General features: G+C 41.8%; 1 protein-coding gene and 1 pseudogene across 3 annotated transcripts; both read left to right on the forward strand.

Annotated features, from left to right (window-relative positions):
* The window catches only part of LOC111535154, a 96,947-nt pseudogene that overhangs the window by 56,240 nt on the left and 16,577 nt on the right, over nt 1-24,130 (forward strand).
* LOC113221538 (endogenous retrovirus group K member 21 Rec protein-like) lies at nt 983-12,164 on the forward strand. 3 transcript variants are annotated; one of them, XM_026450872.2, is made up of 3 exons: nt 983-1,118; nt 10,104-10,370; nt 11,986-12,164. In XM_026450872.2, the coding sequence occupies exons 2-3, from the start codon at nt 10,149-10,151 to the stop codon at nt 12,040-12,042; spliced, it is 279 nt and encodes a 92-aa protein (XP_026306657.1). In that variant the 5' UTR covers nt 983-1,118; nt 10,104-10,148; the 3' UTR covers nt 12,043-12,164. The 3 variants fall into 3 exon arrangements, 1 of the variants encoding a protein (XP_026306657.1); XR_003307924.2 differs by lacking the exon at nt 983-1,118 and adding exons at nt 2,914-4,309; nt 5,179-5,288 and having other exon boundaries at nt 10,104-12,164; XR_003307923.2 differs by lacking the exon at nt 983-1,118 and adding an exon at nt 4,995-5,288 and having other exon boundaries at nt 10,104-12,164.

Consider the following 24,130-nt stretch of genomic DNA (forward strand, 5'->3'; position numbering starts at 1 on the left):
ATCTAAATATAGAATTATATGTTTAAAATTACATGATTACATCAACTAATATAATTCATAGATTTTCCCTAGGGTTCTCTTTCCTGAACATTCTGTAACATATTAGTTAGCAAAGTCTTCTTACACCTTCCCTTATAATGAAACAAAAGAAGCGTAATAGTAAAGGGCCATAGCCTCAATCAAATGAGGAAATTGTAGTGGGAATCAGGAATGAGGGATTGAACACTCTTCATATCAAATATTAATTATTTTAAAACACAGTTGCTTTGTCAACAGCTGACTTTGAGAGTCTTCGATCGATCTCTCAGACCCCTGAATACTTGGATTGCACAGTTGACCTTGTCACATTGTTAGGGTAAGTGCTATACAAAGGCACCTCCAGACCCTCCATTGCACATAGGTTGTCCCTGCAAGCCCCTTGTCTGTGTGTGTTCTGGAGGTGCCACTAAACTTGGGGGCGCCATCAGGATAGGATGCCTTCCTATCAACAATGAGACATGAACTAATTTTCCCAAATCTACCACTTTAAGATACGGTGTAGTGAGGACCAGATGAAAGGTGTCCTGATTTTCAACAATGTTCCCTCCATCTCATTTACTCCTAAACACAGTCACTGCTGCAAACACTTCTGTTGTCAAGTGGGAAATGAATGCTCTTACAAGGCTCCAACTTGCGAACACATCACTGACCAGCACAGAGCTGGCTCACAATAAGGACCCAATTAAAGTGTTTTACATGCAACTGGGTCAAACCTTCCTAGTACTAAATTAAAACAATCATTTAAAGAAGGAAATTGTTTCAGAAGAGGACCTTCATACAGCATCTCTGAGCAGCAACTGATGATGCTTTTGAACTCAGATGCTGATTGGTTCTCCAACACGAGATTACCCCATCCAGGAGCAAAGAAATTAGTAACTTACTCCCTATGTTTGGGATGTGAGTACAGGGAGGTCATAGTTCTCCGTGAATGTGAGACTTGCCTGCCACCCTGGCCCCTGGTCCTGTCCTGTTCTCCAGCACGGTGTGCCTGAGGCTCCCTGGAGGCTCCTGCATGGCAGCGCTGACAGTGACACTGATGGTGCTGAGCTCTCCACTGGCTTTGACTGGGGACATGCAATGTAAGTGCACATTGTGGGTGCTGAGCTACTATAAGGTGGGTAAAGTAGGAAGCTAAATTTGTCACTGTGCCCAGGCCATGTCCCCTAAGAATTTGTGACGTTTTCAACAGGGATTTCCCATCTTTATCATATGGATCCCAAATTATTTCCTCCACAAAAGGAGTTGTCTACTTGCCCTCTCCATGAGACTGTGTAAGGAGCCTTTGTACAGGCCATTTCTTCTCAAATCTCCACCAGTAAAATCTTTGCATCACATGTCCTCAGGGTCTTTAGAGGATTTAGAAATAAGGATGCTAAAATAAATTCCCCATACAGCACTTCCCTTTATTATGTTGACTTATGTCAGACAAAAGGAGGTTTTTTGTGAAAATTTTGTGGGAGTCAAGGGAATTCAAAGGGTCTCTCCTAGGCAATCCAGTGTTATGCCCTCCACAGGACCTGTGGTGTTGGCCCCTCTTCCTCATATGTGAGGATGGACCCAGTGGCCTCCCCATTATCTCCTTTCTTTTCTTTCTGAACTCCAATGTTTATAAAGCCTCTACCCCTGTAGCGTATGTAGGTTCTCTGACAAAAGTCATACTTAGTGCTCTTTCTTTCTTATGGAGAAGAATCCCTGGAATTGAAGCTGAGATCTTTAGTACTTGGCGTCACCCTACAGACAAAGAATATCTGTGGTGTGTTCTTTGGTTCCTAAAGAACTTAAGGCATCCTCTGAAAACCTGGCCCAGGTTAGTGTTTATTATGAATCTCTTTTAATCTTTCTATACTGGCTTCTCCTACATCTCCTACATGCTCTAACTAGACAACACAAGAAGAGATTCAATGAATGTAGGATAAATTATATGAAATTCTGTTTTTGTAAGTCAAAAATAGTCAAATATCAGAAATTTGCTAAGGTTCAAACTATGTACTCTGTGTGGGGTTACCAAGACAATGTGGACATTGTTCACATCTCATAGGACTGAAAGTCAATGAGCAAGTCTTGGAAACTCATTGTCTTACTCGGGTCTTGTCCTAAATTTTATAAGTTCACCCATCATGCCCTCGGCTTTTCTTAATTAGCCATGTCTGCTTACCTCTTCCTCCAGTTTCTCTCTATTTTTCCCCAGCTATGTTGTCATTATTTCCTGAAATCCTTAAAGCTTGCGCAGACTCAGAGCACTATGAGGTTTATCTCAAGAGATAATTTCTTCTTTTTTTGAGACAAGGCCTTGCTCTGTCACCCAGGCTGTAGTGCAGTGGTGCAATAGAGGCTCACTGCAACCTCTGCCGCCAAAGCTCAAGTGATCTTCCCTTCTCAGCCTCCAGAGTAGCTGAGACTACAGGCAGATAACCACACCCAGCTAATTATTGTAATTTTGGTAGAGACTGTGTTTTGCCATATTGCCCAGGCTGGTCTTAAACTCCTGGACTCAAGTGATCCTCCTGCCTCCCAACATGCTAGGATTACAGATGTGAGGCACCCTGCCCAGTCAAAAAGAGATGAATCTTAATTTAAAAAAAAAAAAAAATTCTTTTTTCTTAAAATTACTGCTTCCTTAGTTGGGTGCAGTGGCTCACGCCTGTAATCCCAGCACTTTGGGAAGCCGAGGTAGGCGGATCACGAGGCCAGGAGATCGAGACCATCCTGGTCAACATGTTGAAACCCGTCTTTACTAAAAGTAAATAAAGTAGCTGGGCATGGCGGCATGTGCTTGTAATCCCAGCTACTTGGGAGACTGAGGCAGGAGAATCGCTTGAACCTGGGAGGCAGAGGTTGCAGTGAGCCGAGATCATGCCACTGCACTCCAGCCTGGTGACAGAGCTAGACTTCATCCCAAATATATATTAAAAAAAAAAAAAATTACTGTTTCCTTATCTGTGAATGCTTCCAACTAGAAGGAGGAGAAAGAAGAAGTTTGACCGTATTTCTCAGCAGAAAGAGAAGGGGTCTAGTGTGACATCAAAATGAAAGAGTGCTGGAGCTTGAGCCCCTTTTCATTTTCCAGGATCCCCACAGTGATCAGCTGCCAGAACCCTGGTTTATTCATGGAAACCACACTTAAACTTTTATCAGCAGCTACTGTGTACTGGGCTCCCTTCTAGGTTCAAATCACTCTATTTGAGTAAGATAGAGTGGGTTGGTCCCTACTCATGGAAGTTACACAATCATAGAGGAGATAGACACTAACCCAATAATCATTTAACAAAGAAGAAAATTTCAGAGAGTTATTGTGTACAGAAGAAAAGACATCAGGTCTGTGGAAAGAGAGAATTGGATTCACTCAACTTTGGTTCACATGCTTAGGCAGCTCTACCTGAGAAAGTGACATTCAGCTGAGACAACAAAATAAGTAAACAGCCATGTGCAGATCTAAGGGTCGAATGTTCCAGAGAGACACAATGGGGGGAAAACCCTGGTGTGAGAAATTATGTGCAGGGACACAAAGAAGGCTAAAGGGGCTGATGTATAGGAAGCAAGGAAATTGAGTGGGAGAAGATGACGTAGGAAGCAGAGAGGAAGTCAGGAGCCTCATCATATTAAGCCCTGATGTTGATAGTAAGAAATTTTAATTTTATTTAAACAGATATGGGAAGCCACTGGATGGTTACAAGGAGAGTCAATTTATATTCAATTTTTAAAACTAATTCTAGCTACACTGGCAGGGATTGGATTGCTGGGATTCACAAGTGGTCAGGAAGCTACTTAGGATCACAGCAGGGAATCCTTAGGGAAAATTGCTCAAGGCTTCCTGGTATGCATTAGTGATAAAGACAGTGAAAACCCTAAGTGGACAGACTCGGCATGTATTTTGCTCAGCCTGTTAATGGATTACTGTAAAGGGGATAGAACAATCAAACTTATTCCTAAGTATTTTGTCTTGACGAATAAGTGGATGGTGGTGTTGTTTATTGAGATATGAAAAATTGTGGGAGGAAATTATTTGAAGTGGGTGGTTAGAAATGATTTATTGATATTTATGTGGAACAATCAGAAGGTCAATGGAATTTAAGAGACTCATGGTGAGTCCAGGGCTGGAAGTATTTATGTTGACGGCATCAATACATGTACTCTGTTAAATTCCAGGGAGTGGAAGAGGATACATGGGGTAATAGCTTCTGTGTAGAAAAAAGAAGGCTGCACAGGCCAGCGAGGGGACTGAGAGGGAGTCCCAAGGATGTTTGAGAAAAACCAAGAGAATATAATGCGTGTAAGTCAAGGAAAATAGATTTTTTTCAAGAAGAAGGGAGAGGTCAATAAGTATCACTCAGTGGGTGAAGTGAGAATTTGAGAGAGGAGCAAGTGGTGGGTTTGCTGGAGTTGATATTTGCAGTCACTGGAGTATCCAGGATGGAAAATGGATTGGACCATTTGAAAAGCGAGTAGAAAAAGTGAGAACGAGGTTAAGGTTGACTGTTTTGAGTAGCGAGCTTCAGGGAAGGACTGCACTCTGGCTTCAGGGAGCCAGCTGGATCTAAAGGAAAAGGCTAAAGAGGCTGAAGAGAAGGAGGAGGACCTGTGAACCAGAGATGCTCAGTCATTACTGGCAAAGAAATATGAGAGGGTCCCTGTGTGCAGTGGTGACTGCTCAAGCAAAACGTCACACAGCCAGTATTTCACACAGCCCATATATATTAGTGACTTAGATTATACCAGCTATTACTCTAAGTCATGAGAACGGAGTGGTGAATAAAATGAATCTGATCTCCATCAGTAAAGGTCATATAACATTTTGTGTAGAGGACTATCTGCTTTTACAACTGAGCAGGCCATTCCCCTATTAACATTATAGTCCCGCTCTTGCAAAAGAAGCTGGGCATTCCTCCTCTGCAAACAGGGAGGACAAAGGAGCCTACAAGACTGGCCTCAGTTGCAAATAGCAGACCCTGAGGGCTTGTTTATATGTAAACATCTTGGAAATTCAGAAAGTCAGGGAAAGATCAGAGAAACAACTATGTGTCTGGGGACTTGCTAACATTCCACAAACGACCGTATAAAATAAAGCAGAGCGTGTCGTTCAGGGCGGCCGCCACGTTTGTCTCGTCTTGTGTTGTCTTGTGTGTTCATTCCTTTGTTTAGGAAAACACTCGGACCCCAACATCTGGCGCAGCGAGCAGGGTCCGTGGCTCCATGAGAGCAAGGAAACGGAGGGGGAACACCCTGGGCAGGCGCGGGAAGACCGTGGGCAGGTAAATAAATAAATGAAGGGGGGACCCACGGGAAAATTATGGGGAATTCCACCTCTCTGGCCTCGGAATATTTGTGGTTACTCCAGGGACTGTTGATGTCTATAGGAATAGAAGTTAATTAAGGAACACAAGACTTTGAAGCGATTGTTTTCCCATGTTGAACAAAATTGTTATGGGTTTATATATCAAACCAAAGTGCAATTAAATCGAAAGGAATGGTTACAAGTGGTTAAAGTCTTGTGTCAAGCTCATCAGCGAGGGCAAATGATGCCTCTGACTTTGTGGACTTTGTGTAGTTCCATTACTCAGGCGTTAGAGTTATTTGAAACTGACTCAGAGCGTGGCGATACTGCCACAGGAGGTGAGGCATCTGAAGCTTTAGAGAGGAATGATCCTAGAGAGAAACGTATTTACGCCCTGGTTGATGAGGACAAGGAATTGGAAGAAGAGATAATGCCTCCTTCATCGGAAGGAAATTCTGATTTGCAGCGTATTTTAGAGATGTTACAACAGTTGTTAAAACTGATTGCTAGGTGCCGCTGCTCCTGTTTCTGCTATGTCTCCGCCACGAGCCTTCCCTATTACCTTGAAAAAGATTTCCCTTTGCTTCCACCTCCAGCCTCTTTGCCTATGTCAGGTCAGGTTTTCTCTGTGCCTTTTCCTCCTGTAGGAGAAAAGAAGGAATCGAAGGAAAAGGATGATTTCGAGGAATTAAATTTATTCCCAATAACATGGGCTGCTTTCGGCCCCAATGCACAGTTCCCAAACGGTGGCCAGAATGTGACTTTTACAGCCCTACAATTTAAATTTTTGAAAGAAATGAAAGCTGCAATTTCTAATTATGGACCTCAGTCACCGTTTGTTCTTGGCCTTCTCGATTCCTTCTCTTCAGAACATATGATGATGCCTATTGACTGGGAAATGTTGGGACAGGCTGCCCTTGATCGTTCGCAATGGCTTCAATTAAAAAGTTGATGGTGGGAGGAAGCAAGAGTATAAGCTAGAAAAAATGCTACCTGAAATCCCCCAGGACCTACTGAAGAGGAGCTTACGGGTTCAGGATAATACGCCACTCTTAATGCTCAGGCAGACCTAGATGATATTGCTCTCACTCAGATTAAAGCCTTGTTTATAAAAGTGTGGACTAAGGTTGAAATAGTGGGTAAAACTTCTTTATCTTTTGTAAAGATCCTATAAGGAGCCACTGAGCCGTATCCAGATTTTGTAGCCTGTCTTCAAGATGCCGTATTAAAGACTGTAGGTTCAGGCCCTGCTGCTAAAATTCTTTTGGATACTCTGGCTTTTGAGAGTGCTAATCCCGAGTGCCAAAAATTGCTGTGTCCTCTAAAAGCTAGTGGAGTTGATTTAGATGAATACATTCGGGCTTGTGCAGGTGTTGGAGGAGCTATTTACAATGCTCAATTGTTTGCTGGGGCACTTTCTAAGGCTTTAAAAGGCAATTAAACAATGTGGCAAGGGTCGACATTGGACCAATGAATGCCATACAAAAACTGATAAAAGTGGGAATGTATTGTCACCCCTCTCGGGAAACGGGAGCCGGGGCCCGCAGGCTTGGGGCCCCAACAACTACAATGCAGGCCTACCCCAGTACCCACTGAGCAGTGGCTTACAACATCAAGGAATGACCTCGAGTCCTCCTTAAAGAAATCTTACCCTACCCCAATTTCTCAGCTTTATGCTGCCACTAAGCAGAGCGCTGCTGCTGACTTAGCTGTTGTCCAGCCTTATACTTTATCTCTGGAGTGTGTGGTCCTTTGCCAAAGGGACATGTAGGACTTTTACTAGGTCGAAGCAGCAGCGCTATGCGGGGGTTAATGGTGGTCCCAGGAATTATTGATCTTGATTTTTCCTTATTATGGTAGAAGTCTCACAATTTATGCACCTAGAGGCAGGGGAACGTATTGCACAATTGCTTTTATTGCTTTTTTTTTTCCTTTCTTATCTAGAGATGTGTCTCGTTAAGGAGGTTTCGGTAGTACTGGGAAAACTGTTTTCTGGGAAACTTTAGTTTCTGATCAAAAACCTTTATGTTCATTGCAAATTATGGGATACTTTCTGAGGGATTAGTCGACACAGGAGCGGATGTATCTATTATATGCTTGGCTCAATGGCCTGATCACTGGAAAAAGAAACAAGTATCGGTTACTGTATCCGGCCTAGGTACTGCTTCTATAGTCTACCAAAGTGTTGAGCCCCTGAGCTGTGTAGGACCTAAAGGACAACAAGGAAAAGTGTGCTTTTATATTGTTCTCATTAATATTAACTTTTGGGGCCGCGATCTTTTACAACAATTTGGTGCCTTTTTAAGCATTCCTCATATTTCTTCAGCTGCCAAAAATATGATGTTCAAAATGGGCTACAATCCTTTAAACTCTTAGCCACTGTCCACAAGCCTCAAACTTTACAATTGAAGTGGAAAACTACAACTCCTGTTTGGGTGGAACAGTGGCCATTGTCTAAAGAAAAACTTGAGGCTTTAAAAGATTTAGTTAAGGAACAATTGGCCGAGGGGCATATAGAACCAAGTACTTCTGCATGGAATTCCCCTGTGTTTGTCATTAAAAAGAAAAGTGGAAAATGGCACTTATTAACTGATCTTAGAGCTGTAAATGCTTGTATTCAACCTATGAGGACTTTACAACCTGGGCTTCCTAATCCAACTCTTATCCCACAAAATTGGAAATTAATGGTTATAGATCTTAAAGATTGTTCCAAATATAATAATGGACAGCCTACTCAAAAATATCAATGGAAAGTTCTTCCTCAAGGTATGCTTAATAGTCCAACTATTTGTCAAACTTTTGTAGGTCAAGTCCTTCAACCAGTTAGAGACAAATTTTCAGATTGTTATATCATTCATTATATTGATGATATTTTATATGCTGCAGAAACAAGAGACAAATTAATTGACTGTTACACATTTCTGCAAGCAGAGGCTGCCAACACAGGACTAACAATAGCATCTAATAAGATCCAAACCTCTGATCCTTCTCATTATTTAGGCATGCAAATAAAAAATAGAAAGATTAAGCCACAAAAAATAGAAATAAGAAAGGATACATTAAAAATATTAAATGACTTTCAGAAATTGCTAGGCAATATTAATTGGATTCGGCCAACTCTAGGCATTCCTACTTATGCTATGTCAAATTTGTTCTCTATCCTAAGAGGAGATCCAGACTTAAATAGTAAAAGAATATTAACCCCAAAGGCAACAAAAGAAATTAAATTAGTGGAAGAAAAAATTCAGTCAGCGCAAATAAGTAGAATAGATTCTTTAGCCCCACTCCAACTTTTGATTTTTGCCACTACACATTCTCCAACAGGTATCATTGTTCAAAATACTGATCCTGTGGAGTGGTCATTCCTTCCTCACAGTACAATTAAGACTTTTACATTGTACTTGGATCAAATAGCTACATTAATTGGTCAGATAAGATTATGAATAATAAAATTGTGTGGAAATGACCCAGACAAAATAGTTGTTCCTTTAACCAAGGAACAAGTTAAACAAGCCTTTATCAATTCTGGTGCATGGCAAATTGGCCTTGCTGATTTTCTGGGAATTACTGATAATCATTACCCAAAAACAAAAATCTTCCAGTTTTTAAAATTGACTACTTGGATTTTACCTAAAATTACCAGACATAAACCTTTAGAAAATGCTCTGACAGTATTTACTGATGGTTCCAGCAATGGAAAAGCGGCTTACACAGGGCCAAAAGAGCGAGTAATCAAAACTCAATATCAATCAGCTCAAAGGGCAGAGTTGGTTGCAGTCATTACAGTGTTGGAAGATTTTAATCAACCTGTTAATATTATATCAGATTCTGCATATGTAGTACAGGCTACAAGGGATGTTGAGACAGCTCTAATTAAATATAGCATGGATGATCAGTTAAACCAGCTGTTTAATTTGTTACAACAAACTGTAAGAAAAAGGAATTTCCCATTTTATATTACTCATATTTGAGCATACATTAATTTATCAGGACCTTTAACTAAAGCAAATAAACAAGCTAACTTACTGGTATCCTCTGCATTCATAAAAGCACAAGAACTTCATGCTCTGACTCATGTAAATGCAGCAGAGTTAAAAAACAAATTTGATGTCACATGGAAACAGGCAAAAAAAAATATTGTACAACATTGTACCCAGTGTCAAGTACTACACCTGCCCACTCAAGAGGCAGGAGTTAATCCCAGAGGTCTGTGTCCTAATGCATTATGGCAAATGGATGTTACCCATGTACCTTCATTTGGAAAATTATCATATGTTCATGTAACAGTTGATACTTATTCACATTTCATATGGGCAACATGCCAGACAGGAGAAAGTACTTCCCGTGTTAAAAAAACATTTATTATCTTGTTTTGCTGTAATGGGAGTTCCAGAAAAAATTAAAACTGACAAAGGACCAGGTTATTGTAGTAAAGTTTTCCAAAAATTCTTAAATCAGTGGAATATTACACATACAACAGAAATTCCTTATAATTCCCAAGGACAGGCCATAGTTGAAAGAACTAATAGAACACTCAAAACTCAGTTAGTTAAACAAAAGAAAGGGGGAAATGGGCGAGATTCTCCAATACATTAAATTCTGAAAGCCCTTTTTACTTTAAATTTTCTCAACCATTGGCGCCAATTACAGCAGTCTGCAGCGGTGAAACATTTTCAACAGCCTTTAGAAAAGCTGCAAAACAGTAATCTGTCGGTGTATTATCCTTCATTACAAGGGAAATATTTAAAAGGAAAAGTTTCACAATGGGGCCGCTATGCTCTTGTCTGTTCAGGTGCCAGAGATGAGTGGTTTCCATCTCGACAGTTGAAACAGTGCCATGGAGAAGAGGAGCCAATCCGAAGAGTTCCTCAAGGAATTTCAGGAGCTGAATCTGAGCGCTCAGAGAACATTCACCTTCAGGACTGGGCGTGCGGAGCCCCCGATACGAGGTCAACTGAAAAAGCTTACTCAGAAAGCTGAAGGGGTTGTTCAACAAGCTGGGCAGCCCAAAACCCCACTGACTTTATTCGTGGCTGTGCTGACCATAGTAAATTGTCAGGTAACGGCTGGAGAATTTACATACTGAGCTTATATTCCTTTTCCACCCTTATATCAAGGTGTGGCCTGGGCAGACAAAGAAGTCCCAGTATTTACTAATGATACTGCTTGGATGCCATCGCCTTTTTTAAACCAGGATCCTGCATTAGACACTGGCACAGTAAATAGTTCATATCAATTTGGGGTTGAAGGGTTACCTATATGTATTGGGAGTAGTCCACATTGTCTGCATCCTTCTCATGAGGCTTGGGCTGTTCGTTATAATTATAGTCACATTGCTGCCTTTACTATGATTATTGTTGCTCAAAGTTTTAAGTATAATCATACTGCATTATTAAAAGAAACTCTGCCCACTACATTATCTTTATGCCCTATCCCTGATGTGTCCAGACGTGTTTCCCAATTAAAGTGGACTAGGTGTAGAGGTAGTGGGCCGTGATTATTATTAGAAGTAAAAGGAAAAGGTCGTAATTACCTCATCACAGATTGGAGTGTACATGGAGATTTTCAAACCAAATTTAGTCATGTCAACCTACGTTGGCATAAAGGTAATCACAGCATTGCTGTGGATGGCAATGAAACTATTATTTGGCATGATGGTGGTCTATCACCCCCTATGCCACATTTGGCTAATACTTCACAAATACAAAGTCATATTTGGAAGTTGCTAGCTGCTGGTAAACCAATGTTCACTCTCACAGGAAACATGTCCTTAAATCTTACTAATATTGCTAACCCTTTCCATATATCTTTGCATTGAAATAGTTCTAGATATGTTATTGCATGTGTAAGAAAGCCTTACTTCTTGTTGACAGGAATTTTTAAATGGGATAATAATACAGGGGTAGTTAACTGTACAAACAATTGTACATTCTTAAGTTGTATAAATACTACTTGGTGGAATAATAATTGGAATGTGTCTCATTCCGATTTATATATACTAAGAGCCAGAAAAGAAACCTGGCTACCTGTAAACTTAACACGTACTTGGAGTGAATCTGCTGGGGTTACTCAAATTTACAAGGCTATGCAAGATCTTGTCCACCGCAGTTGGAGGATGGTTGGAATCATCGTGACCGCGGTGATAGGGCTTGTAGCAATTGCTTCCACCGCTGCTGTTGCTGGACTAGCTCTACACCAGAATATACAAAATGCAGAATTTGTGCAACAGTGGCATGAGCAATCACATTTGTTGTGGCAGCAGCAACGAGACATAGATTCTCATTTGACTGAGCGAGTGGATAATCTGGAACTAGCAGTTTCTTGGTTGGGAGATCAGCTAACAGTGTTGAATACACGAGCTTTGTTGAAATGTGATTGGAATACTACCCAATTTTGTATTACTCCTGTTCCTTTTAACAGCACTGTACATAATTGGACTGAGATAAAGAGACTTTTAATTGGTCATAATAACCTTTCCCGAGAAATACAAGAATTAACACAGAACATTTCTGAAGCGTTTAGCAATCAGTTACCATTGCTGACTGGTGCAGATCTGATGACTGGTATTGCACAAAGTTTGACGTCTTTGAACCCTATGAGCCCTGTAAAAACCTTACTGACCTCTATTTCTAGCAATGTATTGATTGTTGTTCTTGCTTTTGTCATTTTCACAGTCTGCTGGAGATGGTGCCAAAAGGCAAACACCGAATCCCAGTGAGCTCAACATGTAATGATGGTTTTGAAAGAAATTCAAACTTGTAAATAAGGAAAGGGGAAATGTAGAGGACTATCTGCTTTTACAACTGAGCAGGCCATTCCTCCATTAACATTATAGTCCCGCTCTCGCAAAAGAAGCTGGGCATTCCTCCTCTGCAAACAGGGAGGACAAAGGAGCCTACAAGACTGGCCTCAGTTGCAAATAGCAGACCCTGAGGGCTTGTTTATATGTAAACATCTTGGAAATTCAGAAAGTCAGGGAAAGATCAGAGAAACAACAATGTGTCTGGCGACTTGCTAACATTCCACAAACGACCCTATAAAATAAAGCAGAGTGTGTCGTTCGGGGCGGCCGCCACGTTTGTCTCGTCTTGTGTTGTCTTGTGTGTTCATTCCTTTGTTTAGGAAAACACGCGGACCCCAACATTTTGCAGTGACTGTGTACCAGGTCTATGAATTTCAGTATGCGATTTCAGTAATGATCGTATTGTATCAGTGGTGTTTAAAAACATATACATCTCTGGAATCTAAAATTGAGAGGCTATAAGTAAAACCCAGTATCCCAAATGTAGTGCTAGAAATCAGATTGCAGTTTAAATCTGAGCATGTAGAAAGTCCCTTTCTCCTATGTTAGCAGATGCCTTTTGTGTGAGGCTTGTTTAGGCATACTGCATTGTTAGACATAAACCAGTGTTTCTGCCCTGTGTTTTCAGAATGACAGTTCTTTATAAAACTAATAGAAGAACAGAAGACAACTGTAAAATCATGATGAAGATACTAATTGTTTTAGAATCAAGGAATAGGAAAAATTATGTGAGCTCTGTCTTGTTTTTCTAAGACCAGCCGAGCGGGCGCAAAAGAACCAGCGGGTAGGCAAGTGTAACAGCAAAACTGCACGTTTATTTTGGTAACCTAAGGTGTGTGGGAGAAGTCTGTCGGCCTCCGGGGAAGGAGGCCGGCAGAGTCCCCCCGTGGGGCTCTCGGACGGACTTCCCACAGTCCCGACATCCCGACAGGAGTGGGGCTGCAAGAAGGCCGCCGGGCTGTGAGAAGGCCGCGTGGCTCAATGGCGGAGAGCGGCTTTTCTAGGAGTGGGAGGGCAATAGGTGGGGCATGGGCGTGTCAGGGGCGTTCCGCAGGTGCGACCAGGTAAATCTTGGTCTCTTCAGATTGACGTCACCTGGCGCATGCCCAGTTGGTCTGCACCCTCCCTGGGCGCCGGCTGCATTTTCGCGCGCACGGGAAGAGTTGGTGGTGAAGAAGAACCCGGAAGTGCACCATCTTGCCTCGGTTCGTCCAAACAAGCTCCAGTTAAAGGGATCATAAAAATTAAAATGCAAATTGAGTGTTTATCATGTGATCAGTGCTAAGAAGAGTTGTTATTTAATTTTACACTTAAAAATAATCCTGTGAGGATTACATTATTATTAAATGCATTTGATAGATTACAAAAAGGCTTATGGTTGATAAAACTTGACCGAAGTAGAAGAGATCATGTTTCCATTCAGATTTTCTGATTCTAGAGATTGAGAGTCTGTCCATCATTAGTGAGTAGTGACGAGATTGTGTCTGAATTATTGACAAAATTTCTAACATTCGTATGTACCAGATTGTTTCTTGAAGTGGGAGCAGAGATACAAGGGCTGCTAGTTTCAATGTAGAGGAGAAACTTTCATTCATTTTGCATTTATCATTTTAAAAGTTTTGTATGTCTACCCTGGGCATGTGTTGAAGAACACAAGGAAGTATTAAATCACTCCTTGTTCTGAGGTTTGACTAGCAAGTTGGCCAGGGGTTGCCAAATAAAATACAGGTTCCTAATTAAATCTGAATTTCAGATATACACTGTAATTTATTGGAAATCCAAATTTAAATAGGCATCCTCTGATTTTATTTGCCAAACCTTTCAACCCTAACTGAGACACATGAGCATGGATTACAGTGCTAATCATGCAAGCCACAGTGATAGTGACTTCACATACGTTTATTTTTTAACTTTCTCTCTGTAAAGGAAGTGCTTACATAATTTAAGAAAAAGACAAACATTTTTGATCCAGGGCATCATTTCTAAAGGGCAAAGGAAGCTTTGTGAAGGTCGTACTCAAAGTCTGGGGACCTGTTCAGTTTTTGTAAACTGTCTGTATGAGAAGGTCATTTTCTTGGTTTCTCCCTTTCTGAGGGGACTTGACTACAAAACCTGGAGTTCTGCCTCTGGCCAAGGCTGGTAATTTGATGCCTGCTAGTGTTGTTGGGAGTGGGAGACTGAAAGACATGAGTTAGTTGGGGCTTTAAACAGGAATAAAATGGCTGTGGTTGTGATGCATTACTATAGATGATTAGTGGACCAGTGGCACAGAAATTAAGAAAGAAGATGCTATGAAAGATAAATGATATGATTTGGTGACTGATTTTTAAGGCAAGGGAATCAGTAAATCTTGGTTCTCAACAAGTTCTTTTTCTGGAAACATAGCACTGTATTGGGACCAGATTTCTACAACACTTTCATTTTGTGTAGGACCAAGATTTTCAACAGATATTTTTCAAAGTAATTCTCAGCTGCTCCGTAACTAATAGTGGCTTGTTCTACACAGATTTTTCCAGGTGGTTCACACACATGGTTCTTACCCAGGGATAGTTCACCTGGGTGAACTATCCTCCCTTTCCTCCCTTTCCTCCCATCAGCCCTCCCTTTCCTCCCATCAGCCCTCCCTTTCCTCCCATCAGCCCTGGGGAACATGTGGCAATGTTTGGAGGAATTTTTGGTTGTCACAACAGGGATTTCTTCTGATATTCAATGAAATGAAGCCAGGGACACCTCTAGAGAACCTGCAATGTGCACAACAGCCTCCATAACTAATAAAGAATTATCCAGTCTAAAATGTCAATAGTGCTGAGGCTGAGAGCACTGGTTCACACTGTGCTTTTTCTGAAAAGTCTGGACTCACATCTTTTTTTTTTTTTTTTTTTTATTTTTTTTTTTTTTGTGAGGCAGTCTCGCTCTGTCACCCAGGCTGGAGTACAGTGGCGCAATCTCAGCTCACTGCAAGCTCTGCCTCCCAGGCTCACGCCATTCTCCTGCCCCAGCCTCCCAAGTAGATGGGACTACAGGCACCCGCCGCCATGCCTGGCTAATTTTTTGTATTATTAGTAGAGATGGGGTTTCACCATGTTAGCCAAGACGGTCTCGATTTTCTGACCTCGTGATCTGCCCACCTTGGCCTCCCAAAGTGCTGGGATTACAGGAGTGAGCCACCGAGCCCGGCCTATACTCACATCTTTTATACACTCACCACCCAATTCACTTATTTATGGTTAATTTTTGCTTGTTTCATTATTAAAAAAAACTGGACAGTTGCATAAATTCAACCACTTTCTTGCTGAATCCCTTTAGTGTAGAGAGCCAGAGGCCGGAGAATCATGACCAACTCAGCATTCCACTGAGGCTATATGATCAAACAGCAAACTGTTTATCACGATTACAGAATAGGGGCAAACTCTCATCTGTGCTGGCTGCCAGAAGGTTTACTGAGGGCAATCACTCCCTGGAACCAGGCTCCTTGAGTTTATCTGCTGGGACATCTAGAGCCTATTGTTCGAGGAATGCAGTGTTGCAGGGCTGCTCTGGAGCAAGCAGCAGATGGACAACCACCCCATTCTTGCTATCTTTTTCAATAAATACGAAGGGAGCTCAAAGCTCAGGGCCCTTGTTCACTAAGAGCAAGGTGCCCCAGAACCCCTTCTTCCAAACTCTTTTGTCTTTATTCCCGCGTTCATCCTCCTTTGTTCAGTCCAACAGGGTCCGTGGCATAGTGACGTTCAAACAGCAACAGCGTGATGCTGTAGTGGTTCCCAAAAATAGGGACATGAGGATGTGAACAAGGAAGGTCTGCTAGAGCAGAGGAACTGAAATTGATAAGATGAATGAGGACCCTGGGATGAGTCTCCTGGCAGCTGATATAAGGTCAGTGCCCTAAAGAGGTACTGATGAGTGCCCTAAAGAGGTACTGGGAGCAGTGCTTTAAAGAAGTATTGGGAACGGGATGTTTTCTGAATCAGGGTAACATGGGGGCAGAATTTATCTATAGAAGAAAACCATTATGTGCAGCTGCTTAAAGTTTTGTTGAAACAAACTACTGCTCAAGTTAGATCTCAGACATTAACTAGGATGCTGCAGGAGGTTATTACACATAACCCATGGTTCCCACAGACAGGTACTCTTGATATGGAAAATTGATACAGAGCAAAAGGATTAAAATGGGCTCATCAAAAAGATCTCAAAGTTGATCCTTCTGTTTTTTCCACTCGGAGTTTAGTCCGCACTGTCCTTCTGCCATTATCTCCTTCTTATTCTGCTGGACAGCAGGAGTGATGTTCTGAGTCTAAAAATCTGAAAGAATCTGTTGTCCCACCCACAGCTTCAACTGAAAATCAAAAACAGGAGAGGGAGTATATAAACTGGCCTATACCACCTCCTCCAATAGCAGAATCATCTGTACCGCCTCCTTCAGTGGCAGAAATAGAGACCCCAATACAGAGAATTTTACACTCTGCTGCCATAACTGGAGAGCCCTTAGGACCTTACACTTTTCCTATTTCTGTAAGGCCTGATCCAAATAATCCATAGCAGCTTATTCATGAACACACACCACTAGAGTTTAAGTTGTTGAAGGAAATAAAACGAGTGTGGTAAACAATGGCGTACAGAGCCCATTCACTTTAGGATTGTTAGAAACTGTATTTGGTGCTATATGCCTTCTACCCTTCAATGTAAAGCATTTGGCTCACTCTTGTTTGTCTCCTACTGCACATGGAATTTAAATTGGCAAAAAAAATATGTGCAGACCAGGCTAGACAGAATTGTGTGGCTCGACACAGAGACATTACAGAGGACATGCTGTTAGGTAATGTCCCTTATTCAGACCTGGAACATCAAATGACACTCCCAAACACCAGCAGTGTGCTCAGGCTGCTAAATGCCCCTGGGCCACAATTCCAGAAGAGGGAGTCCCAGTACAATCCTTTTTACATATCATGCAATGGTTGCAGAAACCTTTTGCACAATTTCTTGCATGATTACAAGAGGCAATGAAGTATCAGATTCCTCATACCGCTGCTGCAGAAATGCTAACCTTAACTCTAGCTTTTGAGAATGCAAACGCAGATTGTAAACGTGCATTGGCACCTGTGAGGTGTAAAAAAAACTTGAGAAATTTTCTCAGAGCTTGTCAAGATGTGGAAACTGAGCTTCATCGCTCTACAATATTAGCACAGGCAATGGCTAATTTGCCAGTTGACAAATCTAAAAGGAGCCAACATTTCCCTAAAATGGGAAAATGTTATAATTGTGGAAAAACTGGAAATTTTAAAAAGAAATGCCGCCAGATCTCAGGACAGAGAGGACCTTACAATGCAGTACCCCACCCAGTGGAAAAAAACACCAGGACGTTGTCCACACTGTAACAAAGGAAATCATTGGGCTAATCAGTGCCACTTAAAATTTCATCAAAACAGCATCCCTCTGTGGGGAAGCTAGAAGGGGACCTGGACCCGGGCCCCTCAAACAATGAGGGCATTTCCAACTCAGACCACAATCCCACTTCAGGGATGGGTCTCAGGAGAAACATCGATTCCTGGTGTTCCTCACATCAGGAACACCAGGAAGCACAGGATTTGATCTCCCCACCAGAGAAAGAACTACACTAGTTGGAGGAGACAAACCTACCAAAGTTCCCACTGGCATTTAGGAACCTTTACCAACAGGATACATGGGACTAATTTTAGGCAAAACCCCCTTAACTTGTGAGGCATCACTGTAGTCCCTGGAGTAGCTGACTCCAATTATGAAGGAGAAATTCAAGTAGTTTTAATGTCAAAAGATCGTTGGGTTTTTGAACTGGGAGAATATATTGCTCAATTGTTGCTTATTCCCTGCAAATTACACCCTTCTCCAAGAAAGGAGAAACAATTAAATAAAGGGTTTGGGAGCACAAGTACATGGGAAATCTATCTATCCCAGCCCATAGTCTCTAGTAGACCCACCTGTGTAGTACAAATGAAAGGAAAGAAATTTTATGGGTTTATGGATCCAGGAGCTGATGTGTCAGTAATATCCAGTAAGGACTGGCCCCTAGTATGATCTCTCAGACTAATCTCCACATCCCTAGTGGGAGTAGGAGGAGCTAAAAGTGTTCAACAGAGTGCTGAGATTTTACATTGTCTTGGTCCAGAGGGACAGTCATGTACTTTTCGGCCTTATGTTGCAAATACAGCAATCAATTTATGGGATCGAAACCTACACCGTGGAATATGAGACTTACAAATGAAAAGTTTGATAATCCAGGATTTAAAATGTTGAAGGACATGAGATATCAGAGTGGGAAAGGTTTAGGGAAATTCCTACAAGGAAAACCTAACCTGATATCAATAACTGAAAAAACAGATAGAAAACGGCCAGAACGTCAGGATCTCTGATGGGGGTCATTGATATTTCTCTTTCACACTCTGCCTTACCATTAGAATGGCCAGTGACAAACCCGTATGGGTGTATTAATGGCCCCTATCACAGGAGAAGCTGATGCAACTTCAGCAGCTAGTATAAGAAAAACCGGAGGGGACAGAGCAAGATGGCCAAATAGGAACAGCTCCCGTCTCCAACTCCCAGAGCGAGCAACACAGAAGACTGGTGATTTCTGCATTTTCAACTGAGGTACTGGGGTCATCTCACTAGGGAGTGCCAGACAATCGGTGCTGGTCAGCTGCTGCAGCCCGAGCAGCGAGAGCTGAAGCAGGGTGAGGCATCACCTCACCTGGGAAGCACAAGGGGGAAGGGAATCCCTTTTCCTAGCCAGGGGAACTGAGACACACAACACCTGGAAAATTGGGTAACTCCCACCCCAATACTGTGCTGTAAGCAAACGGGCACACCAGGAGAATATATCCCACACCTGGCCGGGATGGTCCCACGCCCACAGAGCCTCCCTCCTTGCTAACACAGCAGTCGGCAGCGATCTTACCGCAAGGCAGCAGCGAGGCTGGGGGAGGGGCGCCCGCCATTGCTGAGGCTTAAATAGGTAAACAAAGCCGCTGGGAAGCTAGAACTAGGTGGAGCTCACAGCAGCTCAAAGAAACCTGCCTGTCTCTGTAGACTCTGCCTCTGGGGACAGGGCACAGCTAAAAAATAACAGGGGAAGCAGCAGAGGCCTGTGCAGACGCGAATGACTCTGTCTGACAGCTTAGAAGAGAGCAGTGGATCTCCCAACACAGAGGTTGAGATCTGAGAGGGGACAGACTGCCTGCTGAAGTGGGTCCCTGACCCCTGAGTAGCCTAACTGGGAGACATCCCCCACTAGGGGCAGTCTGACACCCCACACCTCACAGGGTGGAGTACACCTCTGAGAGGAAGCTTCCAAAGTAAGAATCAGACAGGTACACTCGCTGTTCAGCAATATTGTATCTTCTGCAACCTGTGCTGCTGATACCCAGGAAAACAGGGTCTGGAGTGGACCTCAAGCAATCTCCAACAGACCTACAGCTGAAGGTCCTGACTGTTAGAAGGAAAACTATCAAACAGGAAGAACACCTATAACAAAACCCCATCAGTACGTCACCATGATCAAAGACCAGAGGCAGATAAAACCACGAAGATGGGGAAGAAGCAGGGCAGAAAAGCTGGAAATTCAAAAAATAAGAGCGCATCTCCCCCTGCAAAGGAGCGCAGCTCATTGCCAGCAACGGATCAAAGCTGGTCAGAGAATGACTGACGAAATGAGAGAAGAAGGCTTCAGTCCATCAAACTTCTCAGGACTAAAGGAGGAATTACATACCCAGCACAAAGAAACTAAAAATCTTGAAAAAAGAGTGGAAGAATTGACAGCTAGACTAATTAATGCAGAGAAGATCATAAATGAAATGACAGAGATGAAAACCATGACACGAGAAATACGTGACAAATGCACAAGCTTCAGTAACCAACTCGATCAACTGGAAGAAAGAGTATCAGCGATTGAGGATCAAATGAATGAAATGAAGCGAGAAGAGAAACCAAAAGAAAAAAGAAGAAAAAGAAATGAACAAAGCCTGCAAGAAGTATGGGATTATGTGAAAAGACCAAATCTACATCTGATTGGGGTACCTGAAAGTGAGGGGGAAAATGGAAACAAGTTGGAAAACACTCTTCAGGATATCATCCAGGAGAACTTCCCCAACCTAGTAGGGCAGGCCAACATTCAAATTCAGGAAATACACAGAACGCCACAAAGATACTCCTCCAGAAGAGCAACTCCAAGACACATAATTGCCAGATTCACCAAAGTTGAAATGAAGGAAAAAATCTTAAGGGCAGCCAGAGAGAAAGGTCGGGTTACCCAAAAAGGGAAGCCCATCAGACTAACAGCAGATCTCTCGGCAGAAACTCTCCAAGCCAGAAGAGAGTGGGAGCCAATATTCAACGTTCTTAAAGAAAAGAATTTTCAACCCAGAATTTCATATCCAGCCAAACTAAGTTTCATCAGTGAAGGAGAAATAAAATCCTTTACAGATAAGCAAATGCTTAGAGATTTTGTCACCACCAGGCCTGCCTTACAAGAGACCCTGAAGGAAGCCCTAAACATGGAAAGGAATAACTGGTACCAGCCATTGCAAAAACATGCCAAAATGTAAAGACCATCGAGGCTAGGAAGAAACTGCATCAACTAATGAGCAAAATAACCAGTTAATATCATAATGGCAGGATCAAGTTCACACATAACAATATTAACCTTAAATGTTAATGGACTAAATGGTCCAATTAAAAGACACAGACTGGCAAACTGGATAAAGAGTCAAGACCCATCAGTCTGCTGTCTTCAGGAGACCCATCTCACATGCAGAGACATACATAGGCTCAAAATAAAGGGATGGAGGAAGATCTACCAAGCAAATGGAGAACAAAAAAAAGCAGGGGTTGCAATCCTAGTCTCTGATAAAACAGACTTTAAACCATCAAAGATCAAAAGAGACAAAGAAGGCCATTACATAATGGTAAAGGGATCAATTCAACAGGAAGAGCTAACTATCCTAAATATATATGCACCCAATACAGGAGCACCCAGATTCATAAAGCAAGTCCTTAGAGACTTACAAAGAGACTTAGACTCCCATACAATAATAATGGGAGACTTCAACACTCCACCGTCAATATTAGACAGATCAACAAGACAGAAAGTTAACAAGGATATCCAGGAATTGAACTCATCTCTGCACCAAGTGGACCTAATAGACATCTATAGAACTCTCCACCCCAAATCAACAGAATATGCATTCTTTCAGCACCACATCGCACTTATTCCAAAATTGACCACATAATTGGAAGTAAAGCACTCCTCAGCAAATGTCAAAGAACAGAAATTATAACAAACTGTCTCTCAGACCACAGTGCAATCAAACTAGAACTCAGGACTAAGAAACTCAATCAAAACCGCTCAACTACATGCAAACTGAACAACCTGCTCCTGAATGACTACTGGGTACATAACGAAATGAAAGCAGAAATAAAGATGTTCTTTGAAACCAATGAGAACAAAGATACAACATACCAGAATCTCTGGGACACATTTAAAGCAGTGTGTAGAAGGAAATTTATAGCACTAAATGCCCACAAGAGAAAGCAGGAAAGATCTAAAATTGACACTCTAACATCACAATTAAAAGAACTAGAGAGGCAAGAGCAAACACACTCAAAATCTAGCAGAAGGCAAGAAATAACTAAGATCAGAGCAGAACTGAAGGAGATAGAGACACAAAAAACCCTCCAAAAAATCAATGAATCCAGGAGTTGGTTTTTTGAAAAGATCAACAAAATTGACAGATTGCTAGCAAGACTAATAAAGAGGAAAAGAGAGAGGAATCAAATAGATGCAATAAAAAATGATAAAGGGGATATCACCACCGACCCCACAGAAATACAAACTACCATCAGAGAATACTATAAACACCTCTACACAAATCAACTAGAAAATCTAGAAGAAATGGATAATTTCCTGGACACTTACACTCTCCCAAGACTAAACCAGGAAGAAGTTGAATCCCTGAATAGACCAATAGCAGGCTCCGAAATTGAGGCAACAATTAACAGCCTACCCACCAAAAATAGCCCAGGACCAGATGGATTCACAGCTGAATTCTACCAGAGGTACAAGGAGGAGCTGGTACCATTCCTTCTGAAACTATTCCAATCAATAGAAAAAGAGGGAATCCTCCCTAACTCATTTTATGAGGCCAACATCATCCTGATACCATTAGCCTGGCAGAGACACAACAAAAAAAGAGAATTTTAGACCAATCTCCCTGATGAACATCGATGCAAAAATCCTCAATAAAATACTGGCAAACCGGATTCAGCAGCACATCAAAAAGCTTATCCACCATGATCAAGTGGGCTTCATCCCTGGGATGCAAGGCTGGTTCAACATTCGCAAATCAAGAAACGTAATCCAGCATATCAACAGAACCAAAGACAAGAACCACATGATTATCTCAATAGATGCAGAAAAGGCTTTTGACAAAATTCAACAGCCCTTCATGCTAAAAACGCTCAATAAATTCGGTATTGATGGAACGTACCTCAAAATAATAAGAGCTATTTATGACAAACCCACAGCCAATATCATACTGAATGGGCAAAACTGGAAAAATTCCCTTTGAAAACTGGCACAAGACAGGGATGCCCTCTCTCACCACTCCTATTCAACATAGTGTTGGAAGTTCTGGCTAGGGCAATCAGGCAAGAGAAAGAAATCAAGGGTATTCAGTTAGGAAAAGAAGAAGTCAAATTGTCCCTGTTTGCAGATGACATGATTGTATATTTAGAAAACCCCATCATCTCAGCCCAAAGTCTCCTTAAGCTGATAAGCAACTTCAGCAAAGTCTCAGGATACAAAATTAATGTGCAAAAATCACAAGCATTCTTATACACCAGTAACAGACAGCAGAGATCCAAATCAGGAGTGAACTTCCATTCACAATTGCTTCAAAGAGAGTAAAATACCTAGGAATCCAACTTACAAGGGATGTAAAGGACCTCTTCAAGGAGAACTACAAACCACTGCTCAGTGAAATAAAGGAGGACACTAACAAATGGAAGAACATACCATGCTCATGGATAGGAAGAATCAATATTGTGAAAATGGCCATACTGCCCAAGGTTATTTATAGATTCAATGCCGTCCCCATCAAGCTACCAATGAGTTTCTTCACCGAATTGGAAAAAACTGCTTTAAAGTTCATATGGAACCAAAAAAGAGCCCGCATTGCCAAGACAATCCTAAGTCAAAAGGACAAAGCCGGAGGCGTCACGCTACCTGACTTCAAACTATACTACAAGGCTACAGTAACCAAAACAGCATGGTACTGGTGCCAAAACAGAGATATAGACCAATGGAACAGAACAGAGTCCTCAGAAATAATACCACACATCTACAGCCATCTGATCTTTGATAAACCGGAGAAAAACAAGAAATGGGGAAAGGATTCCCTATTTAATAAATGGTGCTGGGAAAATTGGCTAGCCATAGGTAGAAAGCTGAAACTGGATCCTTTCGTTACTCCTTATACGAAGATTAATTCAAGATGGATTAGAGACTTAAATGTTAGACCTAATACCATAAAAACCCTAGAAGAAAATCTAGGTAGTACCATTCAGGACATAGGCATGGGCAAGGACTTCATGTCTAAAACACCAAAAGCAACGGCAGCAAAAGCCAAAATTGACAAATGGGATCTCATTAAACTAAAGAGCTTCTGCACAGCAAAAGAAACTACCATCAGAGTGAACAGGCAACCTACAGAATGGGAGAAAATTTTTGCAATCTACTCATCTGACAAAGGGCTAATATCCAGAATCTACAAAGAACTCAAACAAATTTACAAGAAAAAAACAAACAACCCCATCAAAAAGTGGGCAAAGGATATGAACTGACATTTCTCAAAAGAAGACATTCATACAGCCAACAGACACATGAAAAAATGCTCATCATCACTGGCCATCAGAGAGATGCAAATCAAAACCACAATGAGATACCATCTCACACCAGTTAGAATGGCAATCATTAAAAAATCAGGAAACAA

The sequence above is a fragment of the Piliocolobus tephrosceles genome, chromosome 5 (genome assembly GCF_002776525.5).
Source record: "Piliocolobus tephrosceles isolate RC106 chromosome 5, ASM277652v3, whole genome shotgun sequence".
Lineage (NCBI taxonomy): Eukaryota > Metazoa > Chordata > Mammalia > Primates > Cercopithecidae > Piliocolobus > Piliocolobus tephrosceles.

What these genes read in the sequence shown, in the direction of transcription:
- LOC113221538 (XM_026450872.2), top strand. Translation starts at nt 10,149, where the DNA reads ATGGAGAAGAGGAGCCAATCCGAAGAGTTCCTCAAGGAATTTCAGGAG. An exon ending in TGACCATAGTAAATTGTCAG is followed by an intron (nt 10,371 to 11,985) that starts GTAACGGCTGGA and finishes TCATTTTCACAG; the next exon opens with TCTGCTGGAGATGGTGCCAA.